Source organism: Porites lutea, chromosome 2, assembly GCF_958299795.1.
Source record: "Porites lutea chromosome 2, jaPorLute2.1, whole genome shotgun sequence".
Lineage (NCBI taxonomy): Eukaryota > Metazoa > Cnidaria > Anthozoa > Scleractinia > Poritidae > Porites > Porites lutea.
The window spans coordinates 52,533,931-52,551,979 of NC_133202.1; the positions used below are offsets into that span (position 1 = coordinate 52,533,931).

The 18,049-nt window shown below is 36.0% G+C and overlaps 3 protein-coding genes across 3 annotated transcripts in view; all 3 read left to right on the plus strand.

Annotated features, from left to right (window-relative positions):
- Nucleotides 1-1,087: 1,087 nt before the first annotated feature.
- On the plus strand, nt 1,088-2,068 carry LOC140926403 (uncharacterized). The gene has a single exon (XM_073376152.1). The coding sequence runs from the start codon at nt 1,088-1,090 to the stop codon at nt 2,066-2,068; it is 981 nt and encodes a 326-aa protein (XP_073232253.1).
- Nucleotides 2,069-8,222: 6,154 nt separating this feature from the next.
- Nucleotides 8,223-9,203, plus strand: LOC140926405 (uncharacterized). Its single transcript, XM_073376153.1, has one exon. The coding sequence runs from the start codon at nt 8,223-8,225 to the stop codon at nt 9,201-9,203; it is 981 nt and encodes a 326-aa protein (XP_073232254.1).
- Nucleotides 9,204-16,138: 6,935 nt separating this feature from the next.
- Nucleotides 16,139-18,049, plus strand: part of LOC140929004 (cyclic GMP-AMP synthase-like receptor) — a 2,379-nt gene continuing 468 nt past the window's right edge. Inside the window, exon 1 of the mRNA XM_073378817.1 lies at nt 16,139-18,049. This exon is cut by the window's right edge and continues 468 nt beyond it. Within this exon, the coding sequence (XP_073234918.1) occupies nt 16,268-17,425 (1,158 nt within the window). The 5' untranslated portion in view covers nt 16,139-16,267 and the 3' untranslated portion in view covers nt 17,426-18,049.

Consider the following 18,049-nt stretch of genomic DNA (forward strand, 5'->3'; position numbering starts at 1 on the left):
GCTTTGTCTAAACTTAACTTTCACTCTATTGCACCGCACGCCCGCCATGTTAAGTATGGAAAAACGTTTTCGCCACTTCTTAGCTGTTATATTCATAGTTGTGACATGTATTATTGCCTGCTTCAGAATGAGAACTAATCTCTTCGATCTACACGATCTAACACGTCTGCATGAGTATCGGACTGACACGAATTGGACGGAAAAAGAAATTGTTTCTCGAACATTTGTTTTTCTTACGCAGACAGAACAGTGTCTCCCACCGATGCTGTTTTATCATCTGAAGCTGTCCACTGATATGACATGTCGATGCGATGTGATAGTGTTGAGCTATAAGAGAAAATGTCTGAAGGAGACAATGGAAAATTCAGCAACGCTTTATTTTCAGTGAATAGATCTAAGGGGTTCTTAACAGAGGTAAAATTCTTGCCCGTCCGGTTAGCAGAATCCTATGGAAACGTTTTAAATGTCAGTATCACCTCAGCCTTGTCTAAACTTAACTTTCACACTATTGCACCGCACGCCCGCCATGTTAAGTATGAAAAAACGTTTTCGCCACTTCTTAGCTGTTATATTCATAGTTGTGACATGTATTATTGCCTGCTTCAGAATGAGAACTAATCTCTTCGATCTACACGATCTAACACGTCTGCATGAGTATCGGACTGTCACGAATTGGACGGAAAAAGAAATTGTTTCTCGAACATTTGTTTTTCTTACGCAGACAGAACAGTGTCTCCCACCGATGCTGTTTTATCATCTGAAGCTGTCCACTGATATGACATGTCGATGCGATGTGATAGTGTTGAGCTATAAGAGAAAATGTCTGAAGGAGACAATGGAAAATTCAGCAACGCTTTATTTTCAGTGAATAGATCTAAGGGGTTCTTAACAGAGGTAAAATTCTTGCCCGTCCGGTTAGCAGAATCCTATGGAAACGTTTTAAATGTCAGTATCACCTCAGCCTTGTCTAAACTTAACCTTCACACTATTGCACCGCACGCCCGCCATGTTAAGTATGAAAAAACGTTTTCGCCACTTCTTAGCTTTTATATTCATAGTTGTGACATGTATTATTGCCTGCTTCAGAATGAGAACTAATCTCTTCGATCTACACGATCCAACACGTCTGCTTCAGTATCGGACTGACACGAATTGGACGGAAAAAGAAATTGTTTCTCGAACATTTGTTTTTCTTACGCAGACAGAACAGTGTCTCCCACCGATGCTGCTTTATCATCTGAAGCTGTCCACTGATATGACATGTCGATGCGATGTGATAGTGTTGAGCTATAAGAGAAAATGTCTGAAGGAGAAACCGCCCCATGTAACGTATTTATTTGACAATACAACTACTTGGGGCTCGGGGCGAAATAAGCTGTTTTTTCTTGCAATGAACAGAAGGCCAGGCTATACATACTTCATATTCACTGACGACGATGTGTCTCTTAAGTTTAACAGTGCTGCTACCCCGTATATGAAACATTTTTCGCCAATTCGAATTTTCCAAGAATGGCTTTTGGATTATGAACCAGCAGTTGGTGTTGTTGACTATGAGCTGCGAAAAGAAGGGCAGAACGTTCGAAACAAGATGAAAACCAACTGTGGAATTAGCAACACCACCTCTCTGGCCAATCCAACGATCTTCTATGACCCTGTGTTTAACGCTTTTCACGCGCGCGCCGCTCGCCACATTTTCCCACTTGATACCATACACGAAAGACTGACCTGGTGGCTTACCGACAAATATGTCTGTTCAGCAGTGGAGCTGAAATTTCGTGGACAAGCGCTCCTGTTTTTTCCAGTGACCATTGAGAACTCACTACATCGCAGTTATCCAAGATCGCTTAGAGGAACTAGAAGAGCTTGGCAAGAGTTTATTAAAATCATCCAACAGGAGGCACCTGCCAAATATGTGAACCAAAGTTTATTTGGCGAATTCACAAAAGATCCATTTGGTTACGTAAAGACCTCCAAGACCTACTGCAGAAAGGTGACTCGTCATCAACGCATCGTTCCATTTGCGCATTTTGATGAAGAAAGTCAGGAAGAGGTGTCTCAGTCAAATTAATCAAACTAGACATAGACTAGATAGAGACAGTTTACTTTAATGTGTTGCGTGCAAAGATTCTTAGCATATTGATTTTGTCTCTGATAGGCCTACTACTCAAAACTACTACTACTACTACTACTACTACTACTACTACTACTACTACCACCACCACCACCACCACCACCACCACCATCACCACCACTACTACTACCACTACTACTACTTGATTGCAAAACTGTTTAAACACGCTTCATTCTTATTGCGAAACATGGATGTTATAAATTAATCCGAAGAAAACAAAAATAATGATATTTCAAAAACACCCAAGGAAATCGCTTGACATGAACTTTAGCATAGACAACGAGTAAATTGAAATTGTTCAGCAACTATACAAGGGGTTCCAATGGGGGTACCCAATTATCAGTTAACTACTAATGTTTTAGCTAATTCTCAGTTACCGGTAACTACTATTTTTTTGGCCAACTATCCGTTAACTGCTAATTTTTTTGCCAATTATCAATTAACTGTAAACCCTATTCGCACCCTCTTAAAATGCCTTACTAAGGAAGAGATCTATACGTCCAAAGATGTCCTAAACCGCGGTCTAAGTTAGACCTTGTTTAAATAACCGGCCCTATGGTTTTAAGGTATTAAACTGCTCGTCCAACTAAATGAAGCCTTTTCTACATTATTATTGAGGAATTAATGACGCATACCTGACAAATGCCTGGCATAGGTAGGCCAAAAGGTACGTCTAAAAGTAGAGAGCTTTGGATTCGAAGACGAGGACAACATTTATTTTACGTTTGCTAGTAGTTAGTAAAATGGGTATCCTGGGTCAAACTTCGAATTTCCAAAATTGCATTAAAAAAACTAATAAAATCCCAGAATATGCAAGGGATTATAAAAATGAATACCTTTTTATAACAGGGATTAATAAGACATGTGAAAAATTTGTAAAAATATTAGATGAAGAAGGAGAAATATTTAAAAGTCCACAAGCTAATAAACTTAAGTTATACTTTAATAAATTTTTAAAAGCTCAAGAATTAGAATATCTTAATGATATTAGTGATTTATATTTTAAAGAGAGTGATGTTAAATATATTGAGTCTTTAGAATTACAATTAGATGATTATACGGAATTATTTTACGATCCAGATAGTTATAAGTTTGATCAGGAAAAGTATGAAAATGATAATTCAGGATTAAAAGAGTTTTTTGAAAGTTTTAGTAAATTTAAAGATAAAATAAAAATAGAAGAAATGACTTTTAGTGATTTTAAAAATAGTCTTAATTATTTGGATAGTGATAGTGATGATGGGGTTGATAGTGATGAGATTAATAATATTTTTGGTAGTGATAGTGATAGTGATAGTGATAGTGATTAATTTTAGCTTAAAGTCTTATAATCTAATAATAAGATTATAAGACGTCATGTCTAACCAATCAGTTGATGGTTTTCAGGGTTCTCAACCCTTTATAAGCGATAAAGAGTATAAGAGTTTATCTTTGGATCAATTAAGATATATATTAAACCAGAAGAAACAAGGACTTAAGGATAATTATAAAGAATTAAGTGAAAAAGAAAAAATAATTCGTGATATTAGAAAAGTAGATAAACTTAATGAGAAAGTAAAACAAGGTATAGATATAAAAAAAGAAAGGAAAAAGAAATCCAAAACCAAAAAGATACCCCCCAACCAAAACGGTGAGTCCTTCTAAAATTAAAAAGATAAAATCATTTGATGAGTATTTTCAGGAATGTATAGAAAATAAAGAATTCCCCGCAGATACTCCTCCTTATTTTCGTGAAGCTCTTGAGAGAGCTATTAAGGAATATCATCAAGGACTTGTAAAAGAAAAATCAGCTTTTGAAAACTTTGCTGTTAAGTATATATTTAAAGGAGATCCTGGTCTTACTCCAGTTGAATATTTTAATAAAGTTTATAAAACTTTAGAAGATTTGTTTACATATCATCGAAATATTAAATTTAGTATGGTTTTGGTTTGTTTAATGGAACAACAAATAATTAGTAAAGATAAGGGAGTTGTTGGATTAAATGAAGATAAAGCATACTTTAATTCAGGAACAAATATTAATCTTGAATCAACAGATGTAGAGAAATTAATTGATAAGTGTGTTAAAAAAATTATTGAAGATTTAGAGATATTTCAAAAAAATGGAAGTGGATGGTATTTTAAAGAAGTGGTTCAACTTGAAATTCATATTGTTGAGTTTAATCCAGCGAAGGGATCATCTTACATTCCTCTTCCAGATTGGATATCAAATAAAAAAGCAATTGTTAATATTCAAAACAAAGATGAGAAATGTTTTATTTGGTGTGTACTGAGATATCTTCAACCAAAAGAAATACATGAAGAAAGACTAGCAGATTTAAAAAAGTATGAGTTTTCACTTAACACCAAGGGAATTGATTTTCCTATGAAATTAAAAGATATTTCCAAATTTGAAAAACTTAATCCATCTATTCCAGGAATCAATGTTTTTTCAGTTAATGAAAGTAAAAAGTTTTATCCTTTGAGAATGGCAGAGAGAGATTGTTTAAATACTATTGATTTATTTTTGTATGAAGAAGATGGTGTTTCACATTATTCACTAATTAAAGACTTTACTCGTTTGATTAAGACGCAAAAAACTGCAAGTAAGAATGGTTCATTTTATATTTGTAAAAAATGTTTTACTCATTTTACTAAGTATGAATTATTACAAAAACATATCTTATATTGTTCAAATAATGAAACAGTTTCTGTAAAAATGCCAAAAGAAAAAACGATGTTGGGTTTTAAAAATTACCACAAACAGTTGCCAATTCCTTTTGTAGTTTATGCAGATTTTGAATGTTTTACCAAACCAATGAATACTTGTAGTCCTAACCCAAAAGAATCATATACTTACAATTACCAAAAGCATGAACCATCAGGATTTTGTTTTTACATTAAAGGAATAGATCCTAATATAACATTTAAACCAATTATAACGTCGCTGAGATATTTGTTTCTAAAATTGCAAAAGTAACTAATAAGATATATAATGATTTTTATCGTCGACCAATACCTCTTCGTCTAACAAGACAAGAACAAATATCCTTTGATAAAGCGGAAACATGTCATATTTGTAAGAAAGAATTACTGTCTGACAAAGTTAGAGATCATTGTCATTTTACTGGCCAGTACCGTAGGGCTGCTCATAACAGTTGCAATCTCCAGTGTCGAAAACCAATGATTCTTCCAGTTATATTTCACAATCTTCAAGGATATGATGCACATTTATTTATAAAACAACTTGCTTGTTTACCAGGTGAGTTAAACTGTATTCCATCTACGGAAGAAAAGTATATTTCCTTTTCCAAAAAGATTAAGGTTGATGAGTATAAATCGAGACGCAATGGAGAGACTATTCCATTATATTTCGAAATACGATTTATAGATTCATTCAAGTTTCTTCAAACAAGTCTTGCTAATCTAGTGGGTAATTTACAACCAGATGATTTCCATAATACAAAAGAAATATTTAAGGAAAATGTAGATCTATTAACTCGTAAGGGAGTTTATCCATATGACTATGTTTCATCACTCGAAAAACTATCAGAAACACAATTACCAGCAAAAGAAGAGTTCTATTCAAAACTAAATGATGAAGAAATAACTGATGATGATTACCAACATGCTATAAATATTTGGAATACTTTCAAATGTAAAACAATAAGAGATTATCATAATCTTTATCTAAAGTCTGATGTCCTAATTTTATCAGATGTATTTGAAAACTTTAGAAAAACTTGTCTTCATCATTACAATCTGGATCCAGCACATTATTACACATCTCCTGGTCTGGCTTGGGATGCATGTCTCAAAGAAACAGGTCAAGAATTACAACTATTACATGATTATGATATGTTGATGATGTTTGAGCGAGGGATAAGAGGTGGAATATCTCACATATCAAAGAGATATGCAGAAGCAAATAACAAATATATGAAAGATTATAATCCTGATAAGGAGTCTACTTATATCCAATATCTTGATGCAAATAATCTTTACGGATGGGCAATGTCACAATCACTTCCAACACATGGATTCAGTTGGATGAAAAATGTCGATGCGATGTGATAGTGTTGAGCTATAAGAGAAAATGTCTGAAGGAGACAATGGAAAATTCAGCAACGCTTTATTTTCAGTGAATAGATCTAAGGGGTTCTTAACAGAGGTAAAATTCTTGCCCGTCGGGTTAGCAGAATCCTATGGAAACGTTTTAAATGTCAGTATCCCCTCTGCTTTGTCTAAACTTAACTTTCACTCTATTGCACCGCACGCCCGCCATGTTAAGTATTGATGCAAATAATCTTTACGGATGGGCAATGTCACAATCACTTCCAACACATGGATTCAGTTGGATGAAAAATGTCGATGCGATGTGATAATGTTGAGCTATAAGAGAAAATGTCTGAAGGAGACAATGGAAAATTCAGCAACGCTTTATTTTCAGTGAATAGATCTAAGGCGTTCTTAACAGAGGTAAAATTCTTGCCCGTCGGGTTAGCAGAATCCTATGGAAACGTTTTAAATGTCAGTATCACCTCTGCTTTGTCTAAACTTAACTTTCACTCTATTGCACCGCACGCCCGCCATGTTAAGTATGGAAAAACGTTTTCGCCACTTCTTAGCTGTTATATTCATAGTTGTGACATGTATTATTGCCTGCTTCAGAATGAGAACTAATCTCTTCGATCTACACGATCTAACACGTCTGCATGAGTATCGGACTGACACGAATTGGACGGAAAAAGAAATTGTTTCTCGAACATTTGTTTTTCTTACGCAGACAGAACAGTGTCTCCCACCGATGCTGTTTTATCATCTGAAGCTGTCCACTGATATGACATGTCGATGCGATGTGATAGTGTTGAGCTATAAGAGAAAATGTCTGAAGGAGACAATGGAAAATTCAGCAACGCTTTATTTTCAGTGAATAGATCTAAGGGGTTCTTAACAGAGGTAAAATTCTTGCCCGTCCGGTTAGCAGAATCCTATGGAAACGTTTTAAATGTCAGTATCACCTCAGCCTTGTCTAAACTTAACTTTCACACTATTGCACCGCACGCCCGCCATGTTAAGTACGAAAAAACGTTTTCGCCACTTCTTAGCTGTTATATTCATAGTTGTGACATGTATTATTTCCTGCTTCAGAATGAGAACTAATCTCTTCGATCTACACGATCTAACACGTCTGCATGAGTATCGGACTGACACGAATTGGACGGAAAAAGAAATTGTTTCTCGAACATTTGTTTTTCTTACGCAGACAGAACAGTGTCTCCCACCGATGCTGTTTTATCATCTGAAGCTGTCCACTGATATGACATGTCGATGCGATGTGATAGTGTTGAGCTATAAGAGAAAATGTCTGAAGGAGACAATGGAAAATTCAGCAACGCTTTATTTTCAGTGAATAGATCTAAGGGGTTCTTAACAGAGGTAAAATTCTTGCCCGTCCGGTTAGCAGAATCCTATGGAAACGTTTTAAATGTCAGTATCACCTCAGCCTTGTCTAAACTTAACTTTCACACTATTGCACCGCACGCCCGCCATGTTAAGTATGAAAAAACGTTTTCGCCACTTCTTAGCTGTTATATTCATAGTTGTGACATGTATTATTGCCTGCTTCAGAATGAGAACTAATCTCTTCGATCTACACGATCTAACACGTCTGCATGAGTATCGGACTGTCACGAATTGGACGGAAAAAGAAATTGTTTCTCGAACATTTGTTTTTCTTACGCAGACAGAACAGTGTCTCCCACCGATGCTGTTTTATCATCTGAAGCTGTCCACTGATATGACATGTCGATGCGATGTGATAGTGTTGAGCTATAAGAGAAAATGTCTGAAGGAGACAATGGAAAATTCAGCAACGCTTTATTTTCAGTGAATAGATCTAAGGGGTTCTTAACAGAGGTAAAATTCTTGCCCGTCCGGTTAGCAGAATCCTATGGAAACGTTTTAAATGTCAGTATCACCTCAGCCTTGTCTAAACTTAACCTTCACACTATTGCACCGCACGCCCGCCATGTTAAGTATGAAAAAACGTTTTCGCCACTTCTTAGCTTTTATATTCATAGTTGTGACATGTATTATTGCCTGCTTCAGAATGAGAACTAATCTCTTCGATCTACACGATCCAACACGTCTGCTTCAGTATCGGACTGACACGAATTGGACGGAAAAAGAAATTGTTTCTCGAACATTTGTTTTTCTTACGCAGACAGAACAGTGTCTCCCACCGATGCTGCTTTATCATCTGAAGCTGTCCACTGATATGACATGTCGATGCGATGTGATAGTGTTGAGCTATAAGAGAAAATGTCTGAAGGAGAAACCGCCCCATGTAACGTATTTATTTGACAATACAACTACTTGGGGCTCGGGGCGAAATAAGCTGTTTTTTCTTGCAATGAACAGAAGGCCAGGCTATACATACTTCATATTCACTGACGACGATGTGTCTCTTAAGTTTAACAGTGCTGCTACCCCGTATATGAAACATTTTTCGCCAATTCGAATTTTCCAAGAATGGCTTTTGGATTATGAACCAGCAGTTGGTGTTGTTGACTATGAGCTGCGAAAAGAAGGGCAGAACGTTCGAAACAAGATGAAAACCAACTGTGGAATTACCAACACCACCTCTCTGGCCAATCCAACGATCTTCTATGACCCTGTGTTTAACGCTTTTCACGCGCGCGCCGCTCGCCACATTTTCCCACTTGATACCATACACGAAAGACTGACCTGGTGGCTTACCGACAAATATGTCTGTTCAGCAGTGGAGCTGAAATTTCGTGGACAAGCGCTCCTGTTTTTTCCAGTGACCATTGAGAACTCACTACATCGCAGTTATCCAAGATCGCTTAGAGGAACTAGAAGAGCTTGGCAAGAGTTTATTAAAATCATCCAACAGGAGGCACCTGCCAAATATGTGAACCAAAGTTTATTTGGCGAATTCACAAAAGATCCATTTGGTTACGTAAAGACCTCCAAGACCTACTGCAGAAAGGTGACTCGTCATCAACGCATCGTTCCATTTGCGCATTTTGATGAAGAAAGTCAGGAAGAGGTGTCTCAGTCAAATTAATCAAACTAGACATAGACTAGATAGAGACAGTTTACTTTAATGTGTTGCGTGCAAAGATTCTTAGCATATTGATTTTGTCTCTGATAGGCCTACTACTCAAAACTACTACTACTACTACTACTACTACTACTACTACTACCACCACCACCACCACCACCACCACCACCATCACCACCACTACTACTACCACTACTACTACTTGATTGCAAAACTGTTTAAACACGCTTCATTCTTATTGCGAAACATGGATGTTATAAATTAATCCGAAGAAAACAAAAATAATGATATTTCAAAAACACCCAAGGAAATCGCTTGACATGAACTTTAGCATAGACAACGAGTAAATTGAAATTGTTCAGCAACTATACAAGGGGTTCCAATGGGGGTACCCAATTATCAGTTAACTACTAATGTTTTAGCTAATTCTCAGTTACCGGTAACTACTATTTTTTTGGCCAACTATCCGTTAACTGCTAATTTTTTTGCCAATTATCAATTAACTGTAAACCCTATTCGCACCCTCTTAAAATGCCTTACTAAGGAAGAGATCTATACGTCCAAAGATGTCCTAAACCGCGGTCTAAGTTAGACCTTGTTTAAATAACCGGCCCTATGGTTTTAAGGTATTAAACTGCTCGTCCAACTAAATGAAGCCTTTTCTACATTATTATTGAGGAATTAATGACGCATACCTGACAAATGCCTGGCATAGGTAGGCCAAAAGGTACGTCTAAAAGTAGAGAGCTTTGGATTCGAAGACGAGGACAACATTTATTTTACGTTTGCTAGTAGTTAGTAAAATGGGTATCCTGGGTCAAACTTCGAATTTCCAAAATTGCATTAAAAAAACTAATAAAATCCCAGAATATGCAAGGGATTATAAAAATGAATACCTTTTTATAACAGGGATTAATAAGACATGTGAAAAATTTGTAAAAATATTAGATGAAGAAGGAGAAATATTTAAAAGTCCACAAGCTAATAAACTTAAGTTATACTTTAATAAATTTTTAAAAGCTCAAGAATTAGAATATCTTAATGATATTAGTGATTTATATTTTAAAGAGAGTGATGTTAAATATATTGAGTCTTTAGAATTACAATTAGATGATTATACGGAATTATTTTACGATCCAGATAGTTATAAGTTTGATCAGGAAAAGTATGAAAATGATAATTCAGGATTAAAAGAGTTTTTTGAAAGTTTTAGTAAATTTAAAGATAAAATAAAAATAGAAGAAATGACTTTTAGTGATTTTAAAAATAGTCTTAATTATTTGGATAGTGATAGTGATGATGGGGTTGATAGTGATGAGATTAATAATATTTTTGGTAGTGATAGTGATAGTGATAGTGATAGTGATTAATTTTAGCTTAAAGTCTTATAATCTAATAATAAGATTATAAGACGTCATGTCTAACCAATCAGTTGATGGTTTTCAGGGTTCTCAACCCTTTATAAGCGATAAAGAGTATAAGAGTTTATCTTTGGATCAATTAAGATATATATTAAACCAGAAGAAACAAGGACTTAAGGATAATTATAAAGAATTAAGTGAAAAAGAAAAAATAATTCGTGATATTAGAAAAGTAGATAAACTTAATGAGAAAGTAAAACAAGGTATAGATATAAAAAAAGAAAGGAAAAAGAAATCCAAAACCAAAAAGATACCCCCCAACCAAAACGGTGAGTCCTTCTAAAATTAAAAAGATAAAATCATTTGATGAGTATTTTCAGGAATGTATAGAAAATAAAGAATTCCCCGCAGATACTCCTCCTTATTTTCGTGAAGCTCTTGAGAGAGCTATTAAGGAATATCATCAAGGACTTGTAAAAGAAAAATCAGCTTTTGAAAACTTTGCTGTTAAGTATATATTTAAAGGAGATCCTGGTCTTACTCCAGTTGAATATTTTAATAAAGTTTATAAAACTTTAGAAGATTTTTTTACATATCATCGAAATATTAAATTTAGTATGGTTTTGGTTTGTTTAATGGAACAACAAATAATTAGTAAAGATAAGGGAGTTGTTGGATTAAATGAAGATAAAGCATACTTTAATTCAGGAACAAATATTAATCTTGAATCAACAGATGTAGAGAAATTAATTGATAAGTGTGTTAAAAAAATTATTGAAGATTTAGAGATATTTCAAAAAAATGGAAGTGGATGGTATTTTAAAGAAGTGGTTCAACTTGAAATTCATATTGTTGAGTTTAATCCAGCGAAGGGATCATCTTACATTCCTCTTCCAGATTGGATATCAAATAAAAAAGCAATTGTTAATATTCAAAACAAAGATGAGAAATGTTTTATTTGGTGTGTACTGAGATATCTTCAACCAAAAGAAATACATGAAGAAAGACTAGCAGATTTAAAAAAGTATGAGTTTTCACTTAACACCAAGGGAATTGATTTTCCTATGAAATTAAAAGATATTTCCAAATTTGAAAAACTTAATCCATCTATTCCAGGAATCAATGTTTTTTCAGTTAATGAAAGTAAAAAGTTTTATCCTTTGAGAATGGCAGAGAGAGATTGTTTAAATACTATTGATTTATTTTTGTATGAAGAAGATGGTGTTTCACATTATTCACTAATTAAAGACTTTACTCGTTTGATTAAGACGCAAAAAACTGCAAGTAAGAATGGTTCATTTTATATTTGTAAAAAATGTTTTACTCATTTTACTAAGTATGAATTATTACAAAAACATATCTTATATTGTTCAAATAATGAAACAGTTTCTGTAAAAATGCCAAAAGAAAAAACGATGTTGGGTTTTAAAAATTACCACAAACAGTTGCCAATTCCTTTTGTAGTTTATGCAGATTTTGAATGTTTTACCAAACCAATGAATACTTGTAGTCCTAACCCAAAAGAATCATATACTTACAATTACCAAAAGCATGAACCATCAGGATTTTGTTTTTACATTAAAGGAATAGATCCTAATATAACATTTAAACCAATTATAATGTCGCTGAGATATTTGTTTCTAAAATTGCAAAAGTAACTAATAAGATATATAATGATTTTTATCGTCGACCAATACCTCTTCGTCTAACAAGACAAGGACAAATATCCTTTGATAAAGCGGAAACATGTCATATTTGTAAGAAAGAATTACTGTCTGACAAAGTTAGAGATCATTGTCATTTTACTGGCCAGTACCGTAGGGCTGCTCATAACAGTTGCAATCTCCAGTGTCGAAAACCAATGATTCTTCCAGTTATATTTCACAATCTTCAAGGATATGATGCACATTTATTTATAAAACAACTTGCTTGTTTACCAGGTGAGTTAAACTGTATTCCATCTACGGAAGAAAAGTATATTTCCTTTTCCAAAAAGATTAAGGTTGATGAGTATAAATCGAGACGCAATGGAGAGACTATTCCATTATATTTCGAAATACGATTTATAGATTCATTCAAGTTTCTTCAAACAAGTCTTGCTAATCTAGTGGGTAATTTACAACCAGATGATTTCCATAATACAAAAGAAATATTTAAGGAAAATGTAGATCTATTAACTCGTAAGGGAGTTTATCCATATGACTATGTTTCATCACTCGAAAAACTATCAGAAACACAATTACCAGCAAAAGAAGAGTTCTATTCAAAACTAAATGATGAAGAAATAACTGATGATGATTACCAACATGCTATAAATATTTGGAATACTTTCAAATGTAAAACAATAAGAGATTATCATAATCTTTATCTAAAGTCTGATGTCCTAATTTTATCAGATGTATTTGAAAACTTTAGAAAAACTTGTCTTCATCATTACAATCTGGATCCAGCACATTATTACACCACTCCTGGTCTGGCTTGGGATGCATGTCTCAAAGAAACAGGTCAAGAATTACAACTATTACATGATTATGATATGTTGATGATGTTTGAGCGAGGGATAAGAGGTGGAATATCTCACATATCAAAGAGATATGCAGAAGCAAATAACAAATATATGAAAGATTATAATCCTGATAAGGAGTCTACTTATATCCAATATCTTGATGCAAATAATCTTTATGGATGGGCAATGTCACAATCACTTCCAACACATGGATTCAGTTGGATGAAAAATGTCGATGCGATGTGATAGTGTTGAGCTATAAGAGAAAATGTCTGAAGGAGACAATGGAAAATTCAGCAACGCTTTATTTTCAGTGAATAGATCTAAGGGGTTCTTAACAGAGGTAAAATTCTTGCCCGTCGGGTTAGCAGAATCCTATCGAAACGTTTTAAATGTCAGCATCACCTCAGCCTTGTCTAAACTTAACTTTCACACTATTGCACCGCACGCCCGCTATGTTAAGTATGGAAAAACGTTTTCGCCACTTCTTAGCTTTTATATTCATAGTTGTGACATGTATTATTTCCTGCTTCAGAATGAGAACTAATCTCTTCGATCTACACGATCTAACACGTCTGCTTCAGTATCGGACTGACACGAATTGGACGGAAAAAGAAATTGTTTCTCGAACATTTGTTTTTCTTACGCAGACAGATCAGTGTCTCCCACCGATGCTGCTTTATCATCTGAAGCTGTCCACTGATATGACATGTCGATGCGATGTGATAGTGTTGAGCTATAAGAGAAAATGTCTGAAGGAGAAACCGCCCCATGTAACGTATTTATTTGACAATACAACTACTTTGGGCTCGGGGCGAAATAAGCTGTTTTTTCTTGCAATGAACAGAAGGCCAGGCTATACATACTTCATATTCACTGACGACGATGTGTCTCTTAAGTTTAACAGTGCTGCTACCCCGGATATGAAACATTTTTCGCCAATTCGAATTTTCCAAGAATGGCTTTTGGATTATGAACCAGCAGTTGATGTTGTTGACTATGAGCTGCGAAAAGAAGGGCAGAACGTTCGAAACAAGATGAAAACCAACTGTGGAATTACCAACACCACCTCTCTGGCCAATCCAACGATCTTCTATGACCCTGTGTTTAACGCTTTTCACGCGCGCGCCGCTCGCCACATTTTCCCACTTGATACCACACACGAAAGACTGACCTGGTGGCTTACCGACAAATATGTCTGTTCAGCAGTGGAGCTGAAATTTCGTGGACAAGTGCTCCTGTTTTTTCCAGTGACCATTGAGAACTCACTACATTGCAGTTATCCAAGATCGCTTAGAGGAACTAGAAGAGCTTGGCAAGAGTTTATTAAAATCATCCAACAGGAGGCACCTGCCAAATATGTGAACCAAAGTTTATTTGGCGAATTCACAAAAGATCCATTTGGTTACGTAGAGACGTCCAAGACCTACTGCAGAAAGGTGACTCGTCATCAACGCATCGTTCCATTTGCGCATTTTGATGAAGAAAGTCAGGAAGAGGTGTCTCAGTCAAATTAATCAAACTAGACATAGACTAGATAGAGAAAGTTTACTTTAATGTGTTGCGTGCAAAGATTCTTAGCATATTGATTTTGTCTCTGATAGGCCTACTACTCAAAACTACTACTACTACTACTACTACCACCACCACCACCACCACCATCACCACCACTACTACTACCACTACTACTACTTGATTGCAAAACTGTTTTAACACGCTTCATTCTTATTGCGAAACATGGATGTTATAAATTAATCCGACGAAAACAAAAATAATGATATTTCAAAAACGCCCAAGGAAATCGCTTGACATGAACTTTAGCATAGACAACGAGTAAATTGAAATTGTTCAGCAACTATACAAGGGGTTCCAATGGGGGTACCCAATTATCAGTTAACTACTAATGTTTTAGCTAATTCTCAGTTACCGGTAACTACTATTTTTTTGGCCAACTATCCGTTAACTGCTAATTTTTTTGCCAATTATCAATTAACTGTAAACCCTATTCGCACCCTCTTAAAATGCCTTACTAAGGAAGAGATCTATTCGTCCAAAGATGTCCTAAACCGCGGTCTAAGTTAGACCTTGTTTAAATAACCGGCCCTATGGTTTTAAGGTATTAAACTGCTCGTCCAACTAAATGAAACCTTTTCTACATTATTATTGAGGAATTAATGACGCATGCCTGACAAATGCCTGGCATAGGTAGGCCAAAAGGTACGTGTAAAAGTAGAGAGCTTTGGATTCGAAGACGAGGACAACATTTATTTTACGTTGCTCGCCTATTCTCTAAAAATAGACAACTCGGGAAGCTTCATTGTAATTTTTTCACCACAAAAGTTAGCACGCTAAATTCCGTCGAAGGATGTAAAGCCCTCTCCCGATCGCTAAATGATAAAATTCGTTTTAAACATTTGATAATTTGTTTTTGCCACTACGACATTCTCGCTAAAACTCGTAGTAAAAAGACGATGGCTATTACGTTTTCCCCCCAAAATGACGTTGGTTCGTGCTCGTGCGCGCACGCACTACTTAGAATTGGGAAAGTCTTGTTCTTGCAGTCATCCTCGTCTGAGAATCTAAAGCTCTCTAACCTCGTTACCAATCGTCCTCGGCGATTTCGGGATGTGCGTGACGTCTCCTGTCAAGCTTGTCGGGGAAATTTCGCGCTCGGTTTCAAGCCGCCTCTGGTCACTTGGATAGCGTAAACTGGCCTGGGTACGAAGACTGAAAGCTCTCTATTGACACAGGGTCCAGAGGAGATGTGTTTGTCGTTAAAACATCAAAACCCGTCGAAAACCTCTGAAAAAATGGGTTATTGTAATCTCGTTACAGTTTCGTTACACATTCTATATACCGCAAACCAAGAGACTGAGAAGCGAAGAAATCGTTTACAGTAGATTTATAAAGATCCCATTGGGTTTATTAATCGTTCTAAGCGACAAGTATAGACATTTTTTAAGGTGAAACTTTAAATAAGTAATTCATTTATTTACACGAAACTCCTCTGGACCCTGTGCTATTGCTCAATCTATTGATCAAGCCATAACGACGGCGGCTGGGTGCTTGTGTCATGGCCAAATGACTGTTACTTCAAGAAGCTTCTGGCTATTTGCAACGGCTGCTTGTAAAATTGACTGCCGGCTCAACAATATATACCCGGAAGCGATCGTTACCTTACGTTTTGTACGTGACTCAAAATGAAGCGCAACTTCGGGGACGATGAATTACAACGCCTTTACAAAAAAGCGGAGTTTGATAGAGAGCACAAAGAGGTAAAGAAAATCGAGAAAAGAATTAGAAGTTTAGTTGACGAAATCTCTGTCTATATAGGCCGCAAGGATCCACTTTTTAAAAACTTTGTAATCCCCAGCGGAAGTTTTTATGAAGATCTTAAAGTCGAAGGACCCGATGAATTCGATTTTATGATTTGTTTAGAGCAGCTTTCCTCTCCTGGTGTTTGTGTTACGAAGGATATTCCCATGAGACCGGTCCCCGATCCCGGCTACGTAGATGTTCAGGTGTCCAACGCAGTTTATCGCAATCGGTGGAAAAGCTACATTTCCAAGCGCGGAAATCTCAAACCCGATGTTCTCTTGAAAAGATTCAAACAACTCATCGAGGAAGCCATAGATAAGCGAAAGCGGTCTTCCAGGGATGAGTTAGATGAATACGTCGATATTCAGCTCAGAAAAATCCCGATAACGATCAAGGTTACATGGCATGGCAAGGAGTACTCGAACTTTGAAATAGCCGTCGATTTAACTTTGTGCATCAAAATGTCAGGATGGCCCGACGCATCAGACATATCGACACGAGTGAACAGGGGGCACCCTGGCTATGAAGCATTCAGAAAGGCTGTCGCAGAGGGTTATCATCTTGTGGCTTCTACCATTGGAGAGTCTGGGAAGCATCGGCCATGTTGGCGTTTATCTTTTTCAATACCGGAAGGAGTTATACTCAAACACATCTTTAAGAGTCCGAACCTCGTTCACAAGGCGACGCTTAAGGTTCTCAAGGTATTGCGGAAGGAGAATGAAGATTCCTTACTTCTCCTTGAACAGCCCGACGAGGGATCTTTCAGCATAACATGGGTGTTTCATTCGTACGTATTAAAAACAATGTTCTTACACGAATGGACTCAATTTCCGGAAGATTCATATTGGACGAAAGATCAACTAGGAGAAAGAATCAAGGGCATTTTAGAAAGGATCCAGAGTAGTGTGGCTCGCAAAGACATTCGCAGTTTCTGGGTTCCAGGTTATAAACTTTTTAATTTCCGAGCAAGAAAAGCAACGAACACGAAGAGTTGTGTGGACAACCTTGCCAGTCTCTTGAAAAAATTTAAATTATCGTAAATTGGAATACTGGCTGTCATTTATAACAAAATTCTGGAAATTTCGGTTGGGAATTTTCGTTCGGTAAGGACGGTACGTGTTGTTTACCATTTGCCTAAAATTACCGTATTGTCGCGCCGCGCTACACTGGATTCTAGTTACAATATGAAACAAGTACGAAACTCAAGAAACTTGCAAATGGTAAACGAATTTCCATTGGGAACGTTCCAAGTACCGGGAAAACTGGACTACCTTTTCAAAATTTCCGTTTATGCCGGGAATTTTCCAGTGGGACAAACCAAAAAAACGTTTACCATTTACATCCCAACAGGAATTTCCGGGAATTTGTGGTGAATGGTAAACCACCACTATATTGGTCTCCTGAACAAGTGTCCACTCACAAAGAAATATTTAGAATGTGTTACTATGGCAATAAGTAAAAATAAGTCTTCGTTCCCAGGGTCTTCTCTTTTCTGGCCGTTATTTATCCGATTATAAAACTCCTCGGCGTTTATCAATTTTTTTTATCTTTTTCAATGAGGCGTTAACTTCAAAATCACATTTCCTAAATCGCTGGTAACAGTTACAATAAATCATTTGTGAAAGAAAGATGTTTAAACACCTGTTAAAATATAAAGGTACGAC